Raw genomic sequence first — 22,997 nt, forward strand, 5'->3', positions numbered from 1 at the left:
GAAATTTCCCACTAGGGCTGGGCCTCCTTGAGGCTGGGATTTGTTGACTTTTCAGGCTTGTGTTGTGGTACACGGGATCTCGATGCCAACCCACTTTCTTTCTTGTTGGCTTCCTGTACTGAAGAGGCTGGAAAGTTAGAAACTACAATCCCCAGACCCTCTTGAAGTTCCAGGTGGGATTTAGGCTCCACCTCTCAGTTGTACGTGAGAGATTTGGAAGGTGGTCGTGAGACAGAGACCACCCTCTGCTGCTCCTCTTCTTCCTGTTGTCAGGGGTAGTTGGGAGGAGGGGGCATCTTTTCTTTTTTTCTTTAGTCAGCATAGACCTGGGAGACATGGAGTAGCTCTGGGGCCAACAGTTGTAGTGACAGCTTCCCAACTCTCATTCTCCTGAGTGTGACCAACACGGGGCTTTCCAGACTGATCAGCCCCCCAGTGGTGTCCCTAGAGTCATTCCTGTAGGCCTGGCCTAGAATTCTTCCGACCATTTTTATAGCATGTCACTGCCTGTATCTAAGCACTTTCTATTCAAAAGAGGGTGTCCTCTCGGTGCCTGGGGAATGGCTCTGCAGCTTCTACTTGGGCAGGGCCTCAGCCAATGCCAGGCGAAGCTAAGGCTTCTCTGTGAGGTCTGGGAAAGCATACGGCGTTCTCAGCTTCCACGAAGGGAGGCGGTTCTGCCTCCCACCAGGTTTGCTAAGTGGGGAGAGGGTGTTCCCCAAACACAGAAAGAGGTTCAGATGCTGGGTTGTCAAAAAGAATCACAAAGGTCTCCAATTATGAATAAAAGCCCCTTTATTCTATATTTTCCCCAAGGTTAGCGACATGCCACGGAGGTGGCTTTTTATCTGAGAGGGAGACGCTCAAAATGATGAAAGTGGCAAAAGCTCAGGGTTCTACAGGAACTACACTTAGTTTCTCCAACCTCTGGTACCTGGCAGCCCCTTCCTCTCCTTCTTCATGTGCCAGGGAGGGTGGGAAGGAGGCTCAGCTCTGTCTCTGCAGGAAACGCAGGCCCACCTTCTTATTGGGAACGAGCACGATTCGAGCCACACTTGTCACCTCCCCCGTCTCAGGGGCCAGGGCCACCTCGTACTGCTGGATCAGCTGGGAAGTAAAAGGCGCACGGGCGATTAGAGTCTGTGGCCTCCATCCACCGCCCTCCTCCGCACGCTCCCACCCCGTGCCTCCCGCCTCCTTCAGCACCCGTGGCCCGCACGGCCCTCCTGTCTCTCCCCATTCACCCTTGTCAGCAGCAGCTGCATCTCCAGCTCTGCAACCCTGCGGCCCAGGCAAGCCCGAACTCCGTAACCAAAGGGCACAGAGCCAAATGGGTGCTGGGCCCTGAGGGCATCAGGCTGGTTCTTCCTCAGCCAACGTTGGGGCTGGAAGCTGTCCGGCTCAGGGAAGATGCGAGGGTCCCGGGACACCACGTAGTGGCAGAACACAAACTGGGTCTGCAGACAAAGAATGGGTGGCACATCAGCAGAGGGCTGCAGGGGCCCCCTGGGAACCCTGGCTCTCCAGCCCTACTCACGTTCTTGGGGAAGAGGAAGCCACCAACTTCAATTTCCTTGTCCACGATGACCCGGGAGTTCACGGGGACCACAGGATAGAGACTGCAGGTAAAAGAACGTGCAGATCTGCCTCTGGATCCAAGGAGGGGCAGAGTGCCCACCCCCTCGGCCACACCCCTCTGGTCCCCCGGGACCCTCTTCCCATCTCATCCCTGGCCCTGGCCGCAGCCTACCAGCCCCCACTCCCAGTCCTGTCTCTGAGTCCTCGTCCACACACAGACCCTTGCTCCCGGGGACAGCATCCTACCGCAGCGTCTCCTTAAGCACAGCTTTGAGCAGGGGCATGTGGGCAAAGTCCTTGTACTGGGGCACCTGCCCGGCGGGCACCATGCCCACCACTTCTTCATGCAGGGCTGCCTGGATCTCTGGGTTCTTTGAAAGATGGTACAGGGCCCACGTCAGCGTGTTGGACGTCTGGGAGGTAGAGTAAGAGATGAAGTGAGGAAAGATCTCTAAGAAAGAGGCCAGTTAAGGTGGTGGGAGGGTGTGTGAGTGCATGCATGCAAAATGTGGGAGAAAAATTAATTTGCCACGAGTGTGGCAGGATTAGACTCAGGGATTCATGGGGCTCTCCCTCCACGCTCCACGTGACTTCACAGTGGGCTAAGGACCAATATGATGGAGAACTGCACTGTAACAGCAGAGAAGACTGTGACAGAGAAATCCAATGTGACGAAAGGACAGGAAAGAGGTCCCACTAAGAAGGTGCTGTGGGCAAGCTCTTCAACTCTGTGCTTAGCTGACAGCACGAGGGAGTGGGTTAGATGTGACATGAAACTTCCCACCTGTCTGACAGAGGCTCCAGGGCGTGAGGGAATCCCTCTTACACAAGGACCACTCCCTGCCCGCCTCCACCAGGCTGAATGACCACCCTGTTTTCCTTCCAGCTCTACATCCACGTTACAGAGAGAGAAGCGGGTATCTGATGAAGGTCAGGCTCAGGTGGGGTAGAGTAGGGAATTGGCTCAGGATGGGAGCTGGGAGGCCCTGGTCTCCTCGCCTGCCCCTCTCACGCACCGTGTCTACTCCAGCCATGAGCAGCTCGGGCAGGCTGCCCTCAGCGTCTCGAGGACTGAGCTGTCCACTGGTCAGCAGGAAGTGCAGGTAACCAGATATGTGGGCCTTCTCTGGGCCCCCTGTCTGAAGTTGGGCCTCTATCTCCTCTAATTTCTGATCAATCAGCTTCTTCCCTGTGGGGACAACGGAGAACAGGGGAGGATGAGGTCAAAAGTCATGCTCTCCCAAGGACCAAGAGAGAAGATCCCGGAAGAGGGTCCTGAGGGGGCTGTTACCTCACAGGCCCTGGGACCCACGCCCCAACTTCTTTCCCTGGACTCCTCACCAAAAGAGAAGATGGTGTTCCAGCCATCCAGATACCGCCTCCAGAAGGGCAGCAGGGAACGAGTCCACTTGGGGAGGAAGGTGGCGTACAGCGAGTTCTGGAACATGAGCCCGACAGATCTGACGAAGGTCTCGGTGTCCTGGGGGATGGAGCGCTCCAGGCAGCCAATACGTTTCTCAAACAGGATGTAGCAAACAGCTGGCGGTGCACAGGGGCCGTCACAGGAGGCAGGGCCATGGCACACAGAGTCCAGGGGGCTTCGAGGAGGACAGCACAACCTACCTGACTCACGCCCACCCAGCCCCTCTCCCCACAGGGGTACCTTCCAAGGCAAAGAAGTAGAAATTGTGAGCGATGTCGGGCACATGGTCCCCCGAGGCGCTCTCTGCCCGCTGCTGGTTCAGTCGAGTCATGAAGTCCTCAATCACCTCATTCAGAGCATCTGTGTAGAGCGCAGCCTCAGCTGGCTTCAGCAACCGCTGGTTCAGAGCCTGGCGGAGCCGGTACCACTGATGTCCTTGCCTGTAGAGAATGGAGGAGAGACACCAATGTAAGTATCTGGTGGGGATTGGATTAGATGGTATCTTCCCACCCTGAGACCCCTATGGACTCGAGGAAAATCTCAGACTCCTAGACCTAGAATTAAAGAATCACAAACTTTCAAATAACAGAATCTTTGAATCACAAAACTTCAGAATCTCACTAACAGCATAAAGGAAGTAGTTAAGGTGGGCATCTGGAATGAGTCTGTCTAGGGTCAAATCACAGGTCAGATGATGACTGGCTGAGTGACCTTAGGCAGGTGACTTAAATCCTCTGTGCCTCGGTTTTCCCTTCTGTAAAATGGCAATAATAAGAGTGCGTATCTTAGCAGGATAATTAACATGCTTAGATCAGTGCCTGGCAAATGGTGAATGCTTAATGAATGTTTACTGTGATTATCTTCGGATGATACAACTCCAGAATCTTCTGTATGTGAAATGAGCTATGGCGCTACGGTGGTTCCAGTCCCTCTGTGTGGAGGATGAGGAATGAAGGAGGAGCAAATGAGGGTTCTTGGGGTGCTCAGATTCTGGACCTTTGTGCTCTGCTTAGCTCCGTAGGCCAAGGGGACAGAGTGAGCTACCAGGCTGATCTCCAGGCTCTCTTCCATAGCCATCCAGTAGGTGGTTGGGCCTCACCCCAGTTAGGCAGGGATGTTCATGTGGGTGGAAACATGCTTCCCATACAGGAGCTTAATATTCAGGGGCTGCTGCCACCTTCAGCTGTCCCCCAAACCTGTTACCTTTCCTAAGCAAGCTGGGTATGGGTCAATTTTTTAAAAGCCAGTTGCAGAGTAATAAGTATAATATGGTACAGTTTTAAGAGGAAGAGAGGAAATCCTACATGTACACATGCATATTTGCATGTTTCAACACAAAGGAGGGAAGAAGAATACACACCAAATTACTGATGAGAATTACTTAGGAGGATGGGATGGAATTTTTCCAATAAGTATTACTTTTGAATTTTAAAAACCAATAAGGTATTTTAAAAAGGAAAACATTTAAAAAGTCTGAAAGCAAAATTCAGGTTTTTTATTTTGAAGTATAAGTCAACTGCACTTCAATAAATTTTTAAAATATATTTTTATTTAAATGAACCTCAAAAAACAAGCTAAATAAATAAATGAACCTCAAACCCCAGGAATTTTCTTTATTATGTTGGGGAAAACCTGCAAAAAGATAAACTAGGGACTTCCCTGGTGGCGCACTGGTTAAGAATCCACCTGCCAATGCAGGGGACACGGGTTAGATCCCTGGTCTGGGAAGATCCCACATGCCGTGGAGCAACTAAGCCCGAGTGCCACAACTACTGAGCCTGCGAGCCTAGAGCCCGTGCTCCACAAGAGAAGCCACCACAATGAGAAGCCTGCACACTGCAACAAAGAGTAGCCCCCGCTCGCTGCAACTAGAGAAAGCCCGTGCGCAGCAACAAAGACCCAACGCAGCCAAAAATAAATAAAATAAAATAAATTTATATAAAAAAAAGATAAACTAAAAGTGTTGTTGGAAAGGAAATAAAAACCAGAATAGACCTATTTATTGGAACTTCAGGTTTTAGGTGCTTCTCCAAGAGTAAAACTCTTCTAACAGTAGGATCTGCAGGACTTAAATCTGAAACTTTCTGTGGTTGTTAAAATATTTCTTGGGGAAACGACGGTCACTCAAAAAATGAGATTTAAAAAACATATATGTTAAAACAAAAAAGGTTATCACAGGTTAGCAAAATAGCTTTTAAAGACATATATGGTATAACATATTTAGGAAACTGGCTTTAGAGTAAACAGTTATAAATAGATCACAAAGGGGTATATATCATGTTTAGCTCCAGTTCTAAACCTGAGCAATCAAGTCCAATGATGGCCTGACCTGTGAAAACCTGTGAGACCCAAATGTTTATTATTATTATTATTGAGGTATAATTGACATATAACATTATATTGGTTTCAGGTGTACAATATAATGATTTGATATCTGTATACATTGCGAGATGATCACCACAATAAGACTAGTTACCATCCGTCACCATAAAAAATTAACTTCCAGGATTTACTCCCCTGGCAAGATTTGGGTCTCAAATATTGTAGAGCATACCTGAGACACAAATCTTGCCCTCAGGGTCAGACATCAGGTTAAAGAGCTCTTGAAGAACATTCTCTATTCTCTTCCCAGAACCTTGAAAAAAGGGCCCAGAAATTAAGCTCTGAAACCACCCACCTGTGAAGGAACCAGGAATAAAGAAAGAAAGACATGCAATGACAGAATGAATGTATAAGCATCAAAGACAGATAAAATGAACCTTCCAACCAGTCCATTTCCTTTCCAAACATGTCATGGCAGTAGGTCCTTGCATTCCAGAATCAGAGAGATCTATTCCACTACTCACTAGTTGTGTCACTTCTGGCAAGTGGTGCAAAAACCCTTCTAGGCCTCAGTTTCTTCATCTATAAAATGGGGATAATAATACTATCTACTTCATGAGTTTGTTGTGAAGATAAGATGAAATAATAAATGTAAAGAGACTAGCCTGATGCCTGGCATGTTATAAACACATACTTAGTTATCATCAGTGTTGCTGCTACTACTTCCACCACCAGGATCAACTTTAATCCCTTAAAAAATGACTTTAAAAAACATGGATATCAAGCAACTAGGGAAAATCAAAAGCCACTCATTGTTCTTGGAGCTCTTTTAACATACTATAGTAAAAAGAAGCCTGTAATCTATCCAATTACAAGCCGTGGCACTGAGAATCACCAATGATTCTCAATTATTTACCTTAATTGATATATGCATATATAATAACACTCAGCCCATCTTTCAATTTGTCACTGCCAAAATAATCTTAACTTTTCTAGGTATAACTTTAAGGCTAAAACCTACATCTGTCTCTGTGAGTGGAGAGCATCCATGAAAGTTATAACCAACAACAAGCATATAATACATAACTTGGAAAATATTTTTAATTAAATTGAGCCCTCCCAACTAGTATGGTGATGATGTTTTTTCAACTACAAGTAAATATGTCCCATTATGATTTGAGTTGGTATGTTTTCAACCATAATATAGGATAATGGAGCTTGAAAGTTCTTAGAGATATCTTGGAGATACTCTAATCCAAGCTTCCCATTTTACACACGAGAAACATAAGCCCAAGGAAGGGGAAATTATTCATTTGTTCATAGTCATACGATACATTAGTGGAAAAGCCAATGAATGGTCCATGGGCTTCAGCCCAACCCAACCACCACTTTCTAGACGAGTTTCAGGCTCAGAGGACACAGGGAGATCCTACCCTGCCCATAATCCACTGGCTGCCCAGTGCCACTGTCCTTGGGTTTGGCCCCCTGGGGGCCTGTTCCGGTCCCTCAGGCCCCAGCTCACATGGTGAAGGGCCCATAGGTCAGGCCCTGCTGGTCCCGGTGCTCCTTCCATAGTTCCATGTCGTTCCGTACTGGGTACTTGCCCTCTTGGCGCATCACTTGCTCCAGGAGTGGGGCACTGGCCAGGTTCACGTGGATCTGAGGCCCTAAGCGGTTTATCCATATTGGACCATACTTGGCCTTGTTCAGCACCTGTGGAGTTCAACCGAAGCTGAATAACCATGGCCTAGCTAGGCAGGCACTTCCTGGAGAGGAAGCAGGATAAGGGAGTGTCTTATGGCCACACCAGAGCAAGTGAGCTGGGCAAAAGCACATTGTGTAGGAGGTAGGTGCTGGGATGGCCTGTAGTCTCGAAAGGAGAACACTGGAAAAAAAGAAAAGGTTACACAGAAGTTAGAATATTGAGAGTAATGAGTATCTGGTGGAACTGGCAGAACTGAGGTCTTGGAGGAACGAAATTTTGGAAAAATGGGATACCTGGGAAACTGGGGTATGTTGAGGTATAGATATTTGGGGTCCAGGGTTTTAGGGAAACTGAGCCCTTTAATGAGGTATAGTAGGGTGTCTACGACTCCTTCATAGAAGCATTTAAATCTCCTGCAGCTTGCTGTCAAGGAGACGAAGATAAATATCTCGTGTAACCAACAAGAAAAAAGAAACACAATTAGAAACTCCAGGAAAAACAGAAGCTGAATGAGAAAGTCAAGATGTAAATATGAAGTAAACTATGTGGTATGAATTTTTTTAATAAAAAATTTTATTCGCTATGTTAAGGAATGCAATTCTCAAATATTTTATCTTAGAATTTCTATAGCACATGACAGTTGAGACCCATGGCATCTATGAAATTGACATTGCAATGATGTTTTTATAGTTGTTGAAAATAAGGGAGAAAATAATGTATTTTGGGTTTTGGTGGGGGTAAAACTTAAAAAGAATCCAGAAATACTAAGATTAAATTTACTGGCTAAGTTATACTTACAAACTGAAAGAAAATGAAGCATAGTGGTCTCCCAAGTACTTCATCTTTTTTTTTTTTTTGCGGTACGCGGGCCTCTCACTGTTGTGGCCTCCCCCGTTGCGGAGCACAGGCTCCGGACGCGCAGGCTCAGCGGCCATGGCTCACGGGCCCAGCCGTTCCGCGGCATGTGGGATCCTCTCGGACCGGGGCACGACCCCGTGTCCCCTGCATCGGCAGGCGGACTCTCAACCACTGCGCCACCAGGGAAGCCCAAGTACTTAATCTTTTTACTGAATAAGTGTTAAGAGGATTAGATCTGTTTCAGTATCGAAATTAGGCCAAAAGGCTTCTATAAAAGAAACATTAAAATTATGGAGAAGAGATCTATTATTCAAATTATAGAACTCATAGTCCATAAAAACAACAATTTTACTGGGTCTTACTGTCAGCATTAAATACAGGGTTCTCCCAGGACCAGTGCAACCTGATTGCCCTTCACATATTACCCAATTGCCCAGAATCCACCCTGAACTAATGGCTGATTCTGCCTGTTCCCAGGAAGACAGCCTTGACAAACCCCCAACGTCCATTTAGCCTTGTTTCCCACTTCTACCTCCCAGTAATACCTGCCAGTGTGGTACAATTTTGAATGGTTAATTGTCTGAAAACGACTGTGATACCTGGAGGAAAATAAGCATATTCAGACATTGCCAGTGGGAGTCTAACATGACACAACCCTACATGGAGGACAATTTGTTAATAGTTATTAATAATTACAAAACATTTATAAGCAAAGTGTGGGTCATCTTCATAATGGAATACTATATCACCTTAAAAGAGGATGAAGCAGCTCCTTGTGTGCTAAAATGGAAAGATAGATTGTAATATGGAAAGATAGCTAGATAGCCAAGATAGACTGTTGAATGGAAAAACGTGGGGAGCTAAATAAGAATATATAGCATTTGCATTTGCTTTCGTAGAGAAACACTGGACTGATACATCAGAAATGAATTAAAGTGGTTACCTATGGGAGAGTGGGGAGGACAGCAGTGAGAGTGAGACTGTGTGACGTTTTATTGGTATATTGTTTTGAATTTTGAACTATGAGAATGTATTCAAACTTTTTAATCTAAAGGGGGAAAGAAGTGTTTTCTGAAGCAATAAGTCACCTGCCATTGATCAAGTAATTCCAGAAAGCAGGAAAGACTTGCTGAACCTCTGAATTCATGTATGTATATACTCCTTAGATTTGTAAGTGGCCCCTCGCTGCACTCATTTTGTTTATTTTTCTTAAGGGTTCCATTAGAAAAGAATACTTATATGTCTATTTTTCTCTACTAAATTCCTTAGGAGAATTAACCTAAAAGTAAGCTTAAGTTGTGTTTCTAGTTTGGTTTAAGATATTAATATAATAATAATAATATTTCTGTGGAGCTTAGCATAAACTAGACACTGTTCCAAGCACTTTGCTTATACTAGCTCATTCAGCCCTCACTACAGCTGCATGAGGTAGGTGTAACATTACTACAGTTTTGCAGATGAGGAAACTGAGGCCCAAAGAGGTTGCCCGAGGTCACTTTGCCAGTAAGTGGCAGTCAGAGTTCAAACTCAGACCACCTGGCTGGAGGCCATGCTCACAACTGCTTACTCCACTGATCCCCGAGAAAGCTGAATATGCCTTACTAACTGAAAACAAACTTAGGCTCTTTAAAAATATGTACTGCTTAAGGGACTTCCCTGGCGGTCCAGTGCATTTGCACTCCCAATGCAGGGGGCCCGGGTTTGATCCCTAAGTCAGGGAACTAGATCCCGCATGCATGTTGCAACTAAGAGTTCTCATGCCACAACTAAGACGTCTGCATGCCACAACTAAGAAGTCCGCATGCCGCAACTAAGACCCGATGCAGCCAAAATAAATAAATAATAAACAAATAAATATTTTTTAAAAATGTGCTGCTTAAACCCAGCACAACTCTGCTGTAACCCAGGGTTTCTCATGGCACTGCTGACATCTGGGGCTAGATGATTCTTTGCTGTGGCAGACTGTCCTGTGTATTGTAGAATGTTTAGCAGCACCCCTAGACTGTACCCCAGCAGCAACCCCACAGCAAGCTGTGACAACCAAAACCATCTCTAGACATTGCCAAAATGTCCTGGGGGGTGGGGGCAAAATCACCCCAGCTTGAGAACTTCTGTAATAACCCCAACCTCTTAAAATGTCTCTTAATTCTTTAATCTTAGAAGACTCCTTTTAAGAAATAATATCTCACTTTGAAGAAATATTTATCTGAAGTTTGGTTTCTTTTCCTTCTGTTAAGCTCATGTAAAATTACATGCAATGTTTTTACAATGATGCAAACAATGGTTATCTCTGAGTCATGGTTTATAGATAGTTTACTTGCTTCTTTACACTGTGATTTGTTTTTCAAGTTTTCTACCTTGATCTTGGAATCGGGGCAAAAAACCATGTTTTAAAGAACTAGATCAATAACCTTTCCTTGGGCACCAGCTTCTTGCCTGGAACCCAAAGCCTCTGGCACCACTTCCTGGCTGTCAGTTTGGAAGTTTCTGGGACATTTCCCCCCATGCCTAGGCCATGCTTTCTTCCCTCTTCCTTCATACTCCTCAGTTTACTTGGTGGAACTTAACAAGGATCTATTTATGTAAGAACTTATTTTAGAAAGACACCAGAGCACTTGCTGAGAAATGTGTTCTATGTCTGTGAGCCTACCACTAGGCTGTAATCTGAACCAGTTAGAGAGCCCCAAGGTTTTCAGATAGGTGCTAAGTGCCCCTTTGCAGAACAGAGTTTCCTAGGGATCATCTTCCAAGATGAATGGGAGGGCTAGCCTCTGCCAGGTGAGATTCCAAAGACGGACAGTGTTAAATTCATCCAACATGCATTTATTGAGCTCATATGCTATTCCTCCTATACTGATCTCGGGGCTGGGGATACTGCTGTGACCTACTCTTAGACAGTTTATTTACATCCTAGGGCATAAGCCACACAGCTGAGAACTTGATTACATATGCTTATAAACTATTCCCTAATTATTTTGTACATATCTTGTCTCTTCAACTAGGTTGAAAATCTTTAAGGGCAGGAACCTTGTCGTACTTCTTTATACTTCCCATACTGCTTAACACACTGCTAAACACATTAGAGACACTCAATAAATATTTAGCAATTGCCAGTGAATCAAGTGGAAGAAAAACAAGTTGCAGATAACACAAAGATTATGAGACAGAGACAGAAAAGAAGCAGGGAAGAGGATACATAGGAAACTGGTAACAGTGGCTCCACTGGGGTAGGCATTAATTTTAAAAGGCTGAAGGAAAATCTCAAAAGGAAATTAAGAGAATAGTTCTAATATACAATTACAATAGCATCTTTGATGGCCTGAATGTTGCATCTCCCCCAAATTCATGTGTTGAAGCCCTAACCTTCAGTGTGGCTGTATTTAGAGAGGAAGCATATAAGAAAGTAATTAAGGTTAAATAAGAGTGGGGCCCTGGGGAGATTGGTTCAAGATGGTGGAGTAGAAGGATGAGTGTTCACTCCCTCTTGAGAGAGCACCAGTATCACAACTAACTGCTGAACAATCATCAACAGGAAGACACTGGAACTCACCAAAAAAGATACCCCACATCCAAAGACAAAGGAGAAGCCACAATGAGATGGTAGGAGGGGTGCAATCACAATAAAATCAAATCCCATAACTGCTGGGTGGGTGACTCACAAACTGGAGAAAACTTATACCACAGAAGTCCACCCGCTGGAGTGAAGGTTCTGAGCCCCACATCAGGCTTCTCAACCTGGGGGTCCGGCAATGGGAGGAGGAATTCCTAGAGAATCAGACTTTGAAGGCTAGCGGGATTTGATTGCAGGACTTCAACAGGACTGGGGGAAACAGAGACTCCACTCTTGGAGGGCACACACAAAGTAGTGTGTGCATCGAGACCCATGGGAAGGAGCAGTGACCCCATAGGAAACTGAACCATACCTACCTGCTAGGTTTGGAGGGTCTCCTGCAGAGGTGGGGGGTGGGGGTGGGTGGCTGTGGCTCACCCTGAGGACAAGGACACTGGCAGCAGAAGTTCTGGAAAGGACTCCTTGGAGTGGGCCCTCCCGGAGTCCACCATTCTACCCACCAAAGAGCCTGTAGGCTCCAGTGCTGGGTCACCTCAGGCCAAACAACCAACAGGGAAGGAACACAGTCCCACCCATCAGCACACAAGCAGATTAAAGTTTTACTGAGCTCTGCCCACCAGAGCAACACCCAGCTCTACCCACCACCAGCCCCTCCCATCAGGAAACTTGCACAAGCCTCTTAGATAGCCTCATCCACCAGAGGGCAGACAGCAGAAGCAAGAAGAACTACAATCCTGCAGCCTGTGGAACAAAAAGCACATTCACAGAGACAGACAAGATGAAAAGGCAGAGGGCTATGTACCAGATGAAGGAACAAAATAAAACCCCAGAAAAACAGCTAAATGAAGTGGAGATAGGCAACCTTCCAGAAAAAGAATTCAGAATAATAATAGTGAAGATGATACAGGACCTCGGAAAAAGAATGGAGGCAAAGATCAAGAAGATGCAAGAAATGTTTAACAAAGACCTACAAGAATTAAAGAACAAACAAACAGAGATGAACAATACAATAACTGAAATGAAAACTACACTAGAAGGAACCAATAGCAGAATAACTGAGGCAGAAGAACGGATAAGTGACCTGGAAGACAGAGTGCTGGAATTCACTGCTGCGGAACAGAATAAAGAAAAAAGAATGAAAAGAAATAAAGACAGCCTAAGAGACCTCTGGGACAACATTAAATGCAACAACATTTGCATTATAGGGGTCCCAGGAGGAGAAGAGAGAGAGAAAGGACCCGAGAAAATATTTGAAGAGGTTATAGTCAAAAACTTCCCTAACATGGGAAAGGAAACAGCCACCCAAGACCAGGAAGTGCAGACAGTCCCTGGCAGGATAAACCCGAGGAGAAACATGCCGAGACACATAGTAATCAAATTGACAAAAATTAAAGACAAAGAAAAATTATTGAAAGCAACAAGGGAAAAACTACAAATAACATACAAGGGAACTCCCATAAGGTTAACAGCTGATTTCTCAGCAGAAACTCTATAAGCCAGAAGGGACTGGCATGATATATTTCAAGTGATGAAAGGGAAGAACCTAAAACCAAGATTACTGTACCCGGCAGGGATCTCATTCAGATTAAACGGAGAAATCAAAAGCTTTACAGACAAGCAAAAGCTAAGAGAATTCAGCACCACCAAACCAGCTCTACAACAAATGCTAAAGGAACTTCTCTAAGTGGGAAACACAAGAGAAGAAAAGGACCTACAAAAACAAACCCATAACAATTAAGAAAATGGTAATAGGAACATACATATCAATAATTACCTTAAACTTGAATGGATTAAATGCTCCAACCAAAAGACACAGGCTCACTGAATGGTTACAGAAACAATACCCATATATATGCTGTCTACAAGACACCCACTTCAGACCTAGGGACACATACAGACTGAAAGTGAGGGGATGGAAAAAGATATTCCATGCAAATGGAAATCAAAAGAAAGTTGGAGTAGGAACACTCATATCAGATAAAATAGACTTTAAAATAAAGAATGTTACAAGAGACAAGGAAGGACACTACATAATGATCAAGGGATCAATCCAAGAAGATATAACAATTATAAATGTATATGCACCCAACATAGGAGCACCTCAATACATAAGGCAACTGCTAACAGCTATACAAGAGGGAATCAACAGTAACACAATAATAGTGGGGGACTTTAACACCTCACATTCACCAATGGACAGATCATCCATACAGAAAATTAATAAGGAAACACAAGCTTTAAATGACACAATAGACCAGATAGATTTAATTGACATTCCATCCAAAAACAGCAGATTACACTTTCTTCTCAGGTGCAAACAGAATATTCTGCAGGATAGATCACATCTTGGATCACAAATCAAGCCACAGCAAATTTAAGAAAATTGAAATCATATCAAGCATCTTTTCTGACCACAACACTATGACATTAGAAATCAATTACAGGGAAAAAAACCATAAACAACACAAACACATGGAGGCTAAACAATACGTTACTAAATAACCAAGAGATCACTGAAGAAATCAAAGAGGAAATCAAAAAATACCTAGAGACAAATGACAACGAAAACACGATGATCCAAAACCTATGGTATGCAGCAAAAGCAGTTCTAATAAGGAAGTTTATAGCAATACAAGTCTACCTCAAAAACAAGAAAAATCTCAAATAAACAATCTAACCTTACATCTAAGGGAACTAGAGAAAGAAGAATAAACAAAACCCAAAGTTAGTAGAAGGAAAGAAATCATAAATATCAGAGCAGAAATAAATGAAAAAGAAATGAAGGAAACAACAGCAAAGATCAATAAAACTAAAAGATGGTTCTTTGAGAAGATAAACAAAATTGATAAAGCACTAGCCAGACTCATTAAGTAAAAAAGGGAGAAGACTCAAATCAACAGAATTAGAGATGAAAAAGGAGAAGTAACAACTGACAGTGCAGAAACACAAAGAACCATGAGAGATTACTACAAGCAACTCTATGCAAATAAAATGGACAACCTGGAAGAAATGGACAAATTCTTAGAAAAGCATAACCTTCCAAGACTGAACCAGGAAGAAATAGAAAATATGAACAGATCAATCACAAGTAATGAAATTGAAACTGTGATTAAAAATCTTGCAACAAACAAAAGTCCAGGTCCAGATGCCTTCACAGCCGAATTCTATCAAACATTTAGAGAAGAGCTAACACCCATCCTTCTCAAACTCTTCCAAAAAATTGCAGAGGAAGGAACACTCCCAAACACATTCTATGAGGCCACCATCACTCTGATACCAAAACCAGACAAAGATTCTACAAGAAAAGAAAATTACAGTCAATATCACTGATGAATATTGATGCAAAAATCCTCAACAAAATACTAGCAAACAAAATCCAACAACACATTAAAAGGATCATACATCTTGAGCAAGTGGGATTTATCCCAGGGATGCAAGGATTCCTCAATATATGCAAATCAATCAATGTGATATACCATATTAACAAATTGAAGAAGAAAAACCATATGATCAGCTCAATAGATGCAGAAAAAGTTTTTGACAAATTCAACACCCATTTATGATACAAACTCTCCAGAAAGTGGGCATAGAGGGAACCTACCTCAACATAATAAAGGCCATATATGACAAACCCACAGCAAACATCATTCTCAATGGTGAAAAACTGAAAGCATTTCCTCTAAGATCAGGAACAAGACAAGAATGTCCACTCTCGCCACTATTATTCAACATAGTTTTGGAACTCCTAGCCATGGCAATCAGAGAAGAAAAAGAAAGAAAAGGAATACAAATTGGAAAAGAAGAGGTAAAACTGTCACTCTTTTCAGATGACATGATACTATGCATAGAGAATCCTAAAGATGCCACCAGAAAACTACTGGAGCTAATCAATGAATTTGGGAAAGTTGCAGGATACAAAATTAATGCACAGAAATCTCTTTCATTCCTATACACTAATGATGAAAAATCTGAAGGAGAATTAAGTAAACACTCCCATTTACCACTGCAACAAAAAGAATAAAATACCTAGGAATAAACCTACCTAGGGAGACCAAAGATCTGTATGCAGAAAACTATAAGACACTGTTGAAAGAAATTAAAGATGATACCAACAGATGGAGAGATATAACATGTTCTTGTATTGGAAGAATCAATATTGTGAAAATGACTATACTACCCAAAGCAATCTACAGATTCAATACAATCCCTATCAAATTACCAATAGCATTTTTTACAGAACTAGAACAAAAATCTTAAAATTTATATGGAGACACAAAAGACCCCAAATAGCCAAAGCAGTCTTGAGGGAAAAAAACGGAGCTGGAGGAATCAGACTCCCTGACTTCAGACTATACTACAAAGGTACGGTAATCAAGACAATATGGTACTGGCACAAAAACAGAAATATAGATCAATGGAACAGGAAAGAAAGTCCAGAGATAAACCCACGTACCTATGGGCAACTAATCTATGACAAAGGAGGCAAGGATATACAATGGAGAAAAGACAGTCTCTTCAATAAGTGGTGCTGGGAAAACTGGACAGCTACATGTAAAAGAATGAAATTAGAACGCTCCCTAACACCATACACAAAAATAAACTCAAAATGGATTAGAGAGCTTCCCTGGTGGTGCTGTGGTTAAGAATCCACCTGCCAATGCAGGGGACACGGGTTCGAGCCCTGGTCCAGGAAGATCCCACATGCTGCGGAGCAACTAAGCCCGTGCGCCACAATTACTGAGCCTGAGCTCTAGAGCCCGCAAGCCACAACTACTGAGCCCATGTGCCACAACTACTGAAGCCCGCGTGCCTAGAGCTCGTGCTCTGCAACAAGAGAAGCCACGACAATGAGAAACCTGTGCACCAAAACGAAGAGTAGCCCCCGCTCACCACAACTAAAGAAAGCTCGTGCACAGCAACGAAGACCGAACACAGCCAAAAATAAATAAATAAATTTATTAAAAAGAAAAAAATGGATTAGAGACCTAAATTTAAGACTGAACACTATAAAACTCTTAGGGGAAAACATAGGAAGAACACTCTTTGACGTAAATCACAGCAACATCTTTTTTGATCCACCTCCTAGAGTAATGGAAATAAAAACAAAAATAATCAAATGGGACCTAATGAAACTTTAAAGCTTTTGCAAAGCAAAGGAAACTACAAACAAGACGAAAAGACAACCCTCAGAATGGGAGAAAATATTTGCAAATGAATCAACGGACAAAGGATTAATCTCCAAAATATATAAACAGCTCATGCAGCTCAATATTAAAAAAACAAAGAACCCAATCAAAAATGGGAAGAAGATCTCAATAGATATTTCTCCAAAGAAGATATACAGATGGCCAAGAAGCACATGAAAAGCTGCTCAACATCACTAATTGTTAGAGAAATGCAAATCAAAACTACAATGAGGTATCACCTCACACCAGTTAGAATGGCATCATCAGAAACTCTACAAACAACAAATGCTGGAGAGGGTGTGGAGAAAAGGGAAGCATCTTACACTGTTGATGGGAATGTAAATTGATACAGCCACTATGGAGAACAGTATGGAGGTTCCTTAAAAAACTAACAATAGAATTACCATATGACCCAGCAATCCCACTACTGGTCATATATCCAGAGAAAACCATAATTCAAAAAGACACATTGCAGCACTATTTACAATAGCCAGGCCATGGAAGCAACCTAAATGCCCATCCACAGACGAATGGATAAAGAAGATGTGGTACATATATACAATGGAATATTACTCAACCATAAAAAGGAACGCATTTGGGTTATTTGTAGAGACGTGGATTGATCTAGAGACTGTCATACAGAGTGAAGTAAGACAGAAAGAGAAAAACAAATGTCGTATATTAACGCATATATGTGGAACCTAGAAAAGTGGTACAGATGAACCAGTTTGCAGGGCAGAAATAGTGAAACAGATGTAGAGAACAAATGTATGGACACCAATGGTGGAAAATGGTGGCGGGGGGGGGCCAGTGGTGTGATGAATTGGGAGATTGGAATTGACATATATACACTAATATGTATAAAATGGATAACTAATAAGAACATGCTGTATAAAAAAATAAATAAAATAAAATTCAAAAAAAAAAAGAGTGGGGCCCTGATCCAATAGGATTAGTATCCTCATAAGAAGAGATATTAGAGAGTTCTCTGTGTGTGTGTGCATGTGTGTGCACACACATGCATACACACACAAGGAAAGACCATTTAAGGTGGCTGTCTGCAAGCCAGGAAAATTGTTACCAAACCCAAGTTTGTGTGCCCAATGCACAGTGAGGCCAAACACCACCAAAACATTGGAGTTTGGAGCAGAGGAATGTTTATTGCAGGGCATGCAAGGAGACGGGTGGCTCATGCCCTAAAAATCCCAAACTCCCTGAAAGCTTTCAGTGAAGCCCTTTTATAGGAAAGGTGAGGAAGGGGCATAGTTAGTTGTTGCAGACTTCTTGGTGTCAGATCCTCTGTTCTTGAGGTCAAGTCACAATGTTCCTGTAAACCTCCACTGAAACAAATATTATTCTCTGTTCTGACAAGAAAGTGCAAGGTCCCAAGGCTCAACTTTCACCCTGGAGGTCCAGGCCCTGGCTAAGGGGAGGGGGCCCCTGCGCAGGCCAGTTACCCTACCTGGGAATGTTTGTCCAGAACCCAGTCTGGGTCCTCCCGCTAGTGCCCAGGCCCAAATAAAGAGGCAGATCTCAACTGGTGGCACCCTCAGAGCCAGGTCCCCAGACCCTGCCCAGCCATCATCACTGAGGGAGTCAGGTGCCCAGGACCCAGCCGGCCCTCAGGCTTTTCATTTAAACTGGAGAGATTCATTTGTATAGGATCAATAAGAATACATGTTGCAACAAATACCAATTAGGTTAGTTCCCAGCTCACAACAGTTGCCCTTCTTTGAGAATAGCCCCAACCACAGAGGTGGACTGGAAATAATGATGTGCCGTGTCATTGCAACTTAACCCTGACATCTGGCCACCTCCTAGGGGTAGACAACTGATCTAAGCTCTACCAATTTTTGAAACTTGAACGGAGAAACTGAAGCTGGTTGAAGCTGTTACCTTAATGGCAGTGTCCATATACTCCAGTTGCGAGGCCTCCACAGACTGCGACCCATGGAGACTGCCACTGCCATTAGGTCGCAGAGGTGGGGATGGCGGAGAGGTTCACTGCTGCTTCAAGGCCTGGGCCCAGCCATTGGGTGGCTGTTGGCTCTGGGGCTCTGCAGGACATAGGCCTCAGCCTGTCTCCAGGCTCCTCAGCTCACCCACCAGCCCTGAGGCTGGAGGGCCTGGAGGGCCCTGGGGAGAAGGCCACAATCTGCCTCTCACTGCAATCATTGCTACGAGGACCACTGCAAGGCTTCCTGTTGGTGGAGCTGGACTTCTAACCCCCATGCTAAGGGTCTCACACTAATGAGCGTGTGCTCACTCTACCCCTATTACAAAAGGGCTCTCACCAGAAACCAACCATGCTGACACCCTTATCTTGAACTTCCAGCCTCCAGAACCGCAAGAAAGTAAATTTTTACTGTTTAAGACACCCAGTTTATGGTATTTTGTTATGGCAGCCAGAGTAGACTAATACATAGCATCCAAAAGAATAAAACACTGGGCTTCCCTGGTGGCGCAGCGGTTGAGAGTCCGCCTGCCGATGCAGGGGACACGTGTTCGTGCCCCGGTCCGGGAAGATCCCACATGCCGCGGAGCGGCTAGGCCCGTGTGCTACAACTACCGAGCCTGTGCTCTAGAGCCTGCGAGCCACAACTACTGAGCTCACATACCACAACTACTGAAGCCCATGTGCCTAGAGCCCGTGCTCTGCAACAAGAGAAGCCACTGCAATGAGAAGCCCATGCACCGCAACAAAGAGTAGCCCCCACTTGCGGCAACTAGAGAAAGCCTGCACGCAGCAACAAAGACCCAACGCAGCTAAAAATAAATAAATAAAATATATAAATTTATTTTAAAAATTTAAAAAAATACATAGGGGTAAATCTTCATGACCTTGGATTTGGCAATGGGATTCTTAGATTTGAACAGTAATGTGTGAGCAATAAAAGAAAAAAAGAAAAATTGGACTTCATAAAAATTTAAAACTTTTGCACATCAAAGGACATTATCAAGAATGTGAATAAAGACCTAAATAGACATTTCTCCAAAGAAGATATACAGATTGCCAACAAACACATGAAAGAATGCTCAACATCATTAATCATTAGAGAAATGCAAATCAAAACTACAATGAGATATCATCTCACACAGGTCAGAATGGCCATCATCAAAAAATCTAGAAACAATAAATGCTGGAGAGGGTGTGGAGAAAAGGGAACCCTCTTGCACTGTTGGTGGGAATGTAAACTGATACAGCCACTATGGAGAACAGTATGGAGCTTCCTTAAAAAACTACAAATAGAACTACCATACGACCCAGCAATCCCACTACTGGGCATATACACTGAGAAAACCATAATTCAAAAAGAGTCATGTACCAAAATGTTCATTGCAGCTCTATTTACAATAGCCAGGACATGGAAGCAACCTAAGTGTCCATCAACAGATGAATGGATAAAGAAGACGTGGCACATATATACAATGGAATATTACTCAGCCATAAAAAGAAACAAAATTGAGTTATTTGTAGTGAGGTGAATGGACCTAGAGTCTGTCATACAGAGTGAAGTAAGTCAGAAAGAGAAAAACAACTACTGTATGCTAACACATATATATGGAATCTAAGAAAAAAAAAAAAAGGTCATGAAGTACCTAGGGGTAAGATGGGAATAAAGACACAGACCTGCTAGAGCATGGACTTGAGGTTATGGGGAGGGGGAAGGGTAAGCTGTGACAAAGTTAGAGAGTGGCATGGACATATATACACTACCAAATGTAAAATAGATACCTAGTGGGAAGCAGCCGCATAGCACAGGGAGATCAGCTCAGTGCTTTGTGACCACCTAGAGGGGTGGGATAGGGAGGGTGGGAGGAAGGGAGACGCAAGAGGGAGGAGATATGGGAATATAGGTATATGTATAACTGATTCACTTTGTTACAAAGCAGAAATTAACACACCATTGTAAAGCAATTATACTCCAATAAAGATGTTAAAAAAAAAAGAATGTGAATAGACAATCTACAGAATGAGAGAAAATATTAGCAAATCTACATCTGATGAGGGTTTAATATCCAGAGTATATAAAGAACTCTTTAAAAACTCAACAACAAGAAGACAATCCAATTTTCAAATGATTAAATGACTTGACATTTCTCCAAAGAAGATATATAAATAGCCAGTATGGTCGTGAAAAGATGCTCAGCATCATTGGTCACTAAGGAATGAAAATCAAAAGTACAATAAGATAGCATTTCACACCCACTAGGATGACTTAAATCAAAAAAACTGAAAATAACAACTTGTTGGCGAGAAACAACCTGTGTGAAGAAATTGAAACCCTTGTGCATTGCTGATGGGAAAGCAGAAATGTTGCAGCTGCTGTGGAAAACCATTTGTCAAGTTCCCAAAAAGTTAAACACAGAATTACCATATGATCCAGCAATTCCACTCCTAGGTATATACCCAAAAGAAATGAAAACATATGCCACACGGAGACTTGTACAGGAACGTTTAGAGCAGCATTACTCACAGTTGTCAAAAGGTAGAAAGAACCCAAATGGCATCAACTGATGAATGGATAAGCAAATTGTGGTATATGCATACAATGGAATAGTATTCAGCCATAAAAAGAACAAAGTATGATACACACTAAAACTTGCATGAACCTTGAAAACATACAGTAAGTGAAAGAAGCCAGACACAAAAGGTCATATATTGTATGATTCCATTTATATGATATATTGAATAGGCAGATCCGTAAAGATGGAAAGCAGATTAATGATTACCAAGGGGTGACAGGAGAGGGGAATGAGGAGTAACTAATGACAGGGTGTTTTTCTGGGGTATTGAAAAAGTTTTGAAACTAGACAGAAGTAGCAGTTTTATAACATTAAGAATACACTAAATGCTGCTGAATTGTGCACTTTAAAATGCTTCACTGAGGGAATTCCCCGGTGGTCCAGTGGTTAGGCCTCCGCACTTCCACTGTAGGGGGCACAGGTTCAATCCCTGGTCAGGGAACTAAGATCCCGCATGACACGAAGTGTGGCCAAATAAATAAATTAATTAAATAAAATGGTTCATTGTATTATAGTTTGTGAATTTCCCCTAAAAAAAGGCCTAGAAGAAGTTTGTGATATTTAAAGCCTCCAGAGCCTCAGCAAGAAGCCTGCTGTGGACAAAAGATGGGCCCCCTCAGAAAAGAGAGAACAGAAGGGGAGTGAGGGAGGTTCCCCTGCGCTGGTTCTTCTGTGGTTCCATGCTTCCTCTCTCGTAGATCAAGAAGAGGACCAGACCAACCTTTCCTTTGCCTTGCCAGCTCCTAACCCAGGATTAGAGATCAAGCTTTAAGGGGTGTTTACTCATTTGTTCATTTGCTCTGGGAAAAACACACTGGCGGAGTCTCTCTCTTTAGAAATGGGAACGCCCTCCATTGCACAAAACTGTTGCCCTTGTAACTTTTCTGGAGGACAGTTTGGCAGCCGATACATATCAAAGGCCGGAGCGAAATCATTTACCGCAACAATTCCATTTTAAGAGATTTATTTTAAGGAACTAATTCAGGATGCGCATGATATTTAGTGATAGATGTATTTATCAAATCTTTATACATACAAAAATCTAAATATATAACAATAAGCTTCAGTACATTCTAGCGTAGCCATACAGTGGAACACTATTCAGACATTAAAAATTGTTAACGAAGTGACTATTGATGTAGAAAGATGTTCATATTTATCTTTTAGTAAAAGGCAGGTTGTAAAAGAGAGTACATGATATGCTTTCATTTAAAAAATATATATGTGGATGACACATGGGGGAAGTAAAGTAGCCTATTCACCAAGGACAAGCAAGCGGGGATAATGCTTACTTACCCCCAAGAGCATGTGTGTATTTATGTATTCATTTCACAAATGTTTATTAACAGCTATGTGTGCGAGGCACTGTAACATGTACAGAGTGTTGGGATTGTGGAAGATTTGGATTTTCTTCTTTTTGTGTCTTTCTGATTTCTCTCCAGTAAACATGTATTACTTCCGCAAATTATTTCAACTAAGTTGAAATGACGTTCTCTTAAATGTGTTATGTAATCACAAATAATTAGCACGCAACTTGTATTTATGTGATTTTTTTTTTTTAGAACAAGAGTCATTTTTATAGGAAAAAAAGTGCCTGTCTCGTTGTCATGGGTTTTTATCTCAAGTCAGTCATCCACATCTGGCGGTTTCAGTTGAGAGCTCAGGGACTGCCTGGCAGGAGATTTTGTCCCAGTTCCAGACCCAGCACAACAGGCTCTGTCGCTTTGTTGGGTAATAGCTTGGTGGTGCCATGCTCCCGACCTTACATGTATCCACAGACACAAAGGCTTGAACCCAACATCAACTGAAAAAAAATGCACAACCTAA

General features: G+C 43.0%; 1 protein-coding gene across 1 annotated transcript in view; it reads right to left on the reverse strand.

Moving 5' to 3' along the window:
- Window positions 1–772: 772 nt before the first annotated feature.
- Window positions 773–22,997, reverse strand: part of CYP27A1 (cytochrome P450 family 27 subfamily A member 1) — a 42,737-nt gene continuing 20,512 nt past the window's right edge. The window contains exons 2-9 of the mRNA XM_082658426.1: window positions 6,846–7,036; window positions 3,242–3,441; window positions 2,920–3,117; window positions 2,595–2,767; window positions 1,825–1,991; window positions 1,538–1,619; window positions 1,245–1,457; window positions 773–1,107 (exon numbers count right to left, since the gene is read on the reverse strand). Coding sequence (XP_082514552.1) covers window positions 988–1,107; window positions 1,245–1,457; window positions 1,538–1,619; window positions 1,825–1,991; window positions 2,595–2,767; window positions 2,920–3,117; window positions 3,242–3,441; window positions 6,846–7,036 — 1,344 coding nt within the window. The 3' untranslated portion in view covers window positions 773–987. The remainder of the gene's footprint in view (window positions 1,108–1,244; window positions 1,458–1,537; window positions 1,620–1,824; window positions 1,992–2,594; window positions 2,768–2,919; window positions 3,118–3,241; window positions 3,442–6,845; window positions 7,037–22,997) is intronic.

This window comes from Grampus griseus (assembly GCF_964374135.1).
Source record: "Grampus griseus genome assembly, chromosome: 7".
In the NCBI taxonomy this organism is placed as follows: domain Eukaryota; kingdom Metazoa; phylum Chordata; class Mammalia; order Artiodactyla; family Delphinidae; genus Grampus; species Grampus griseus.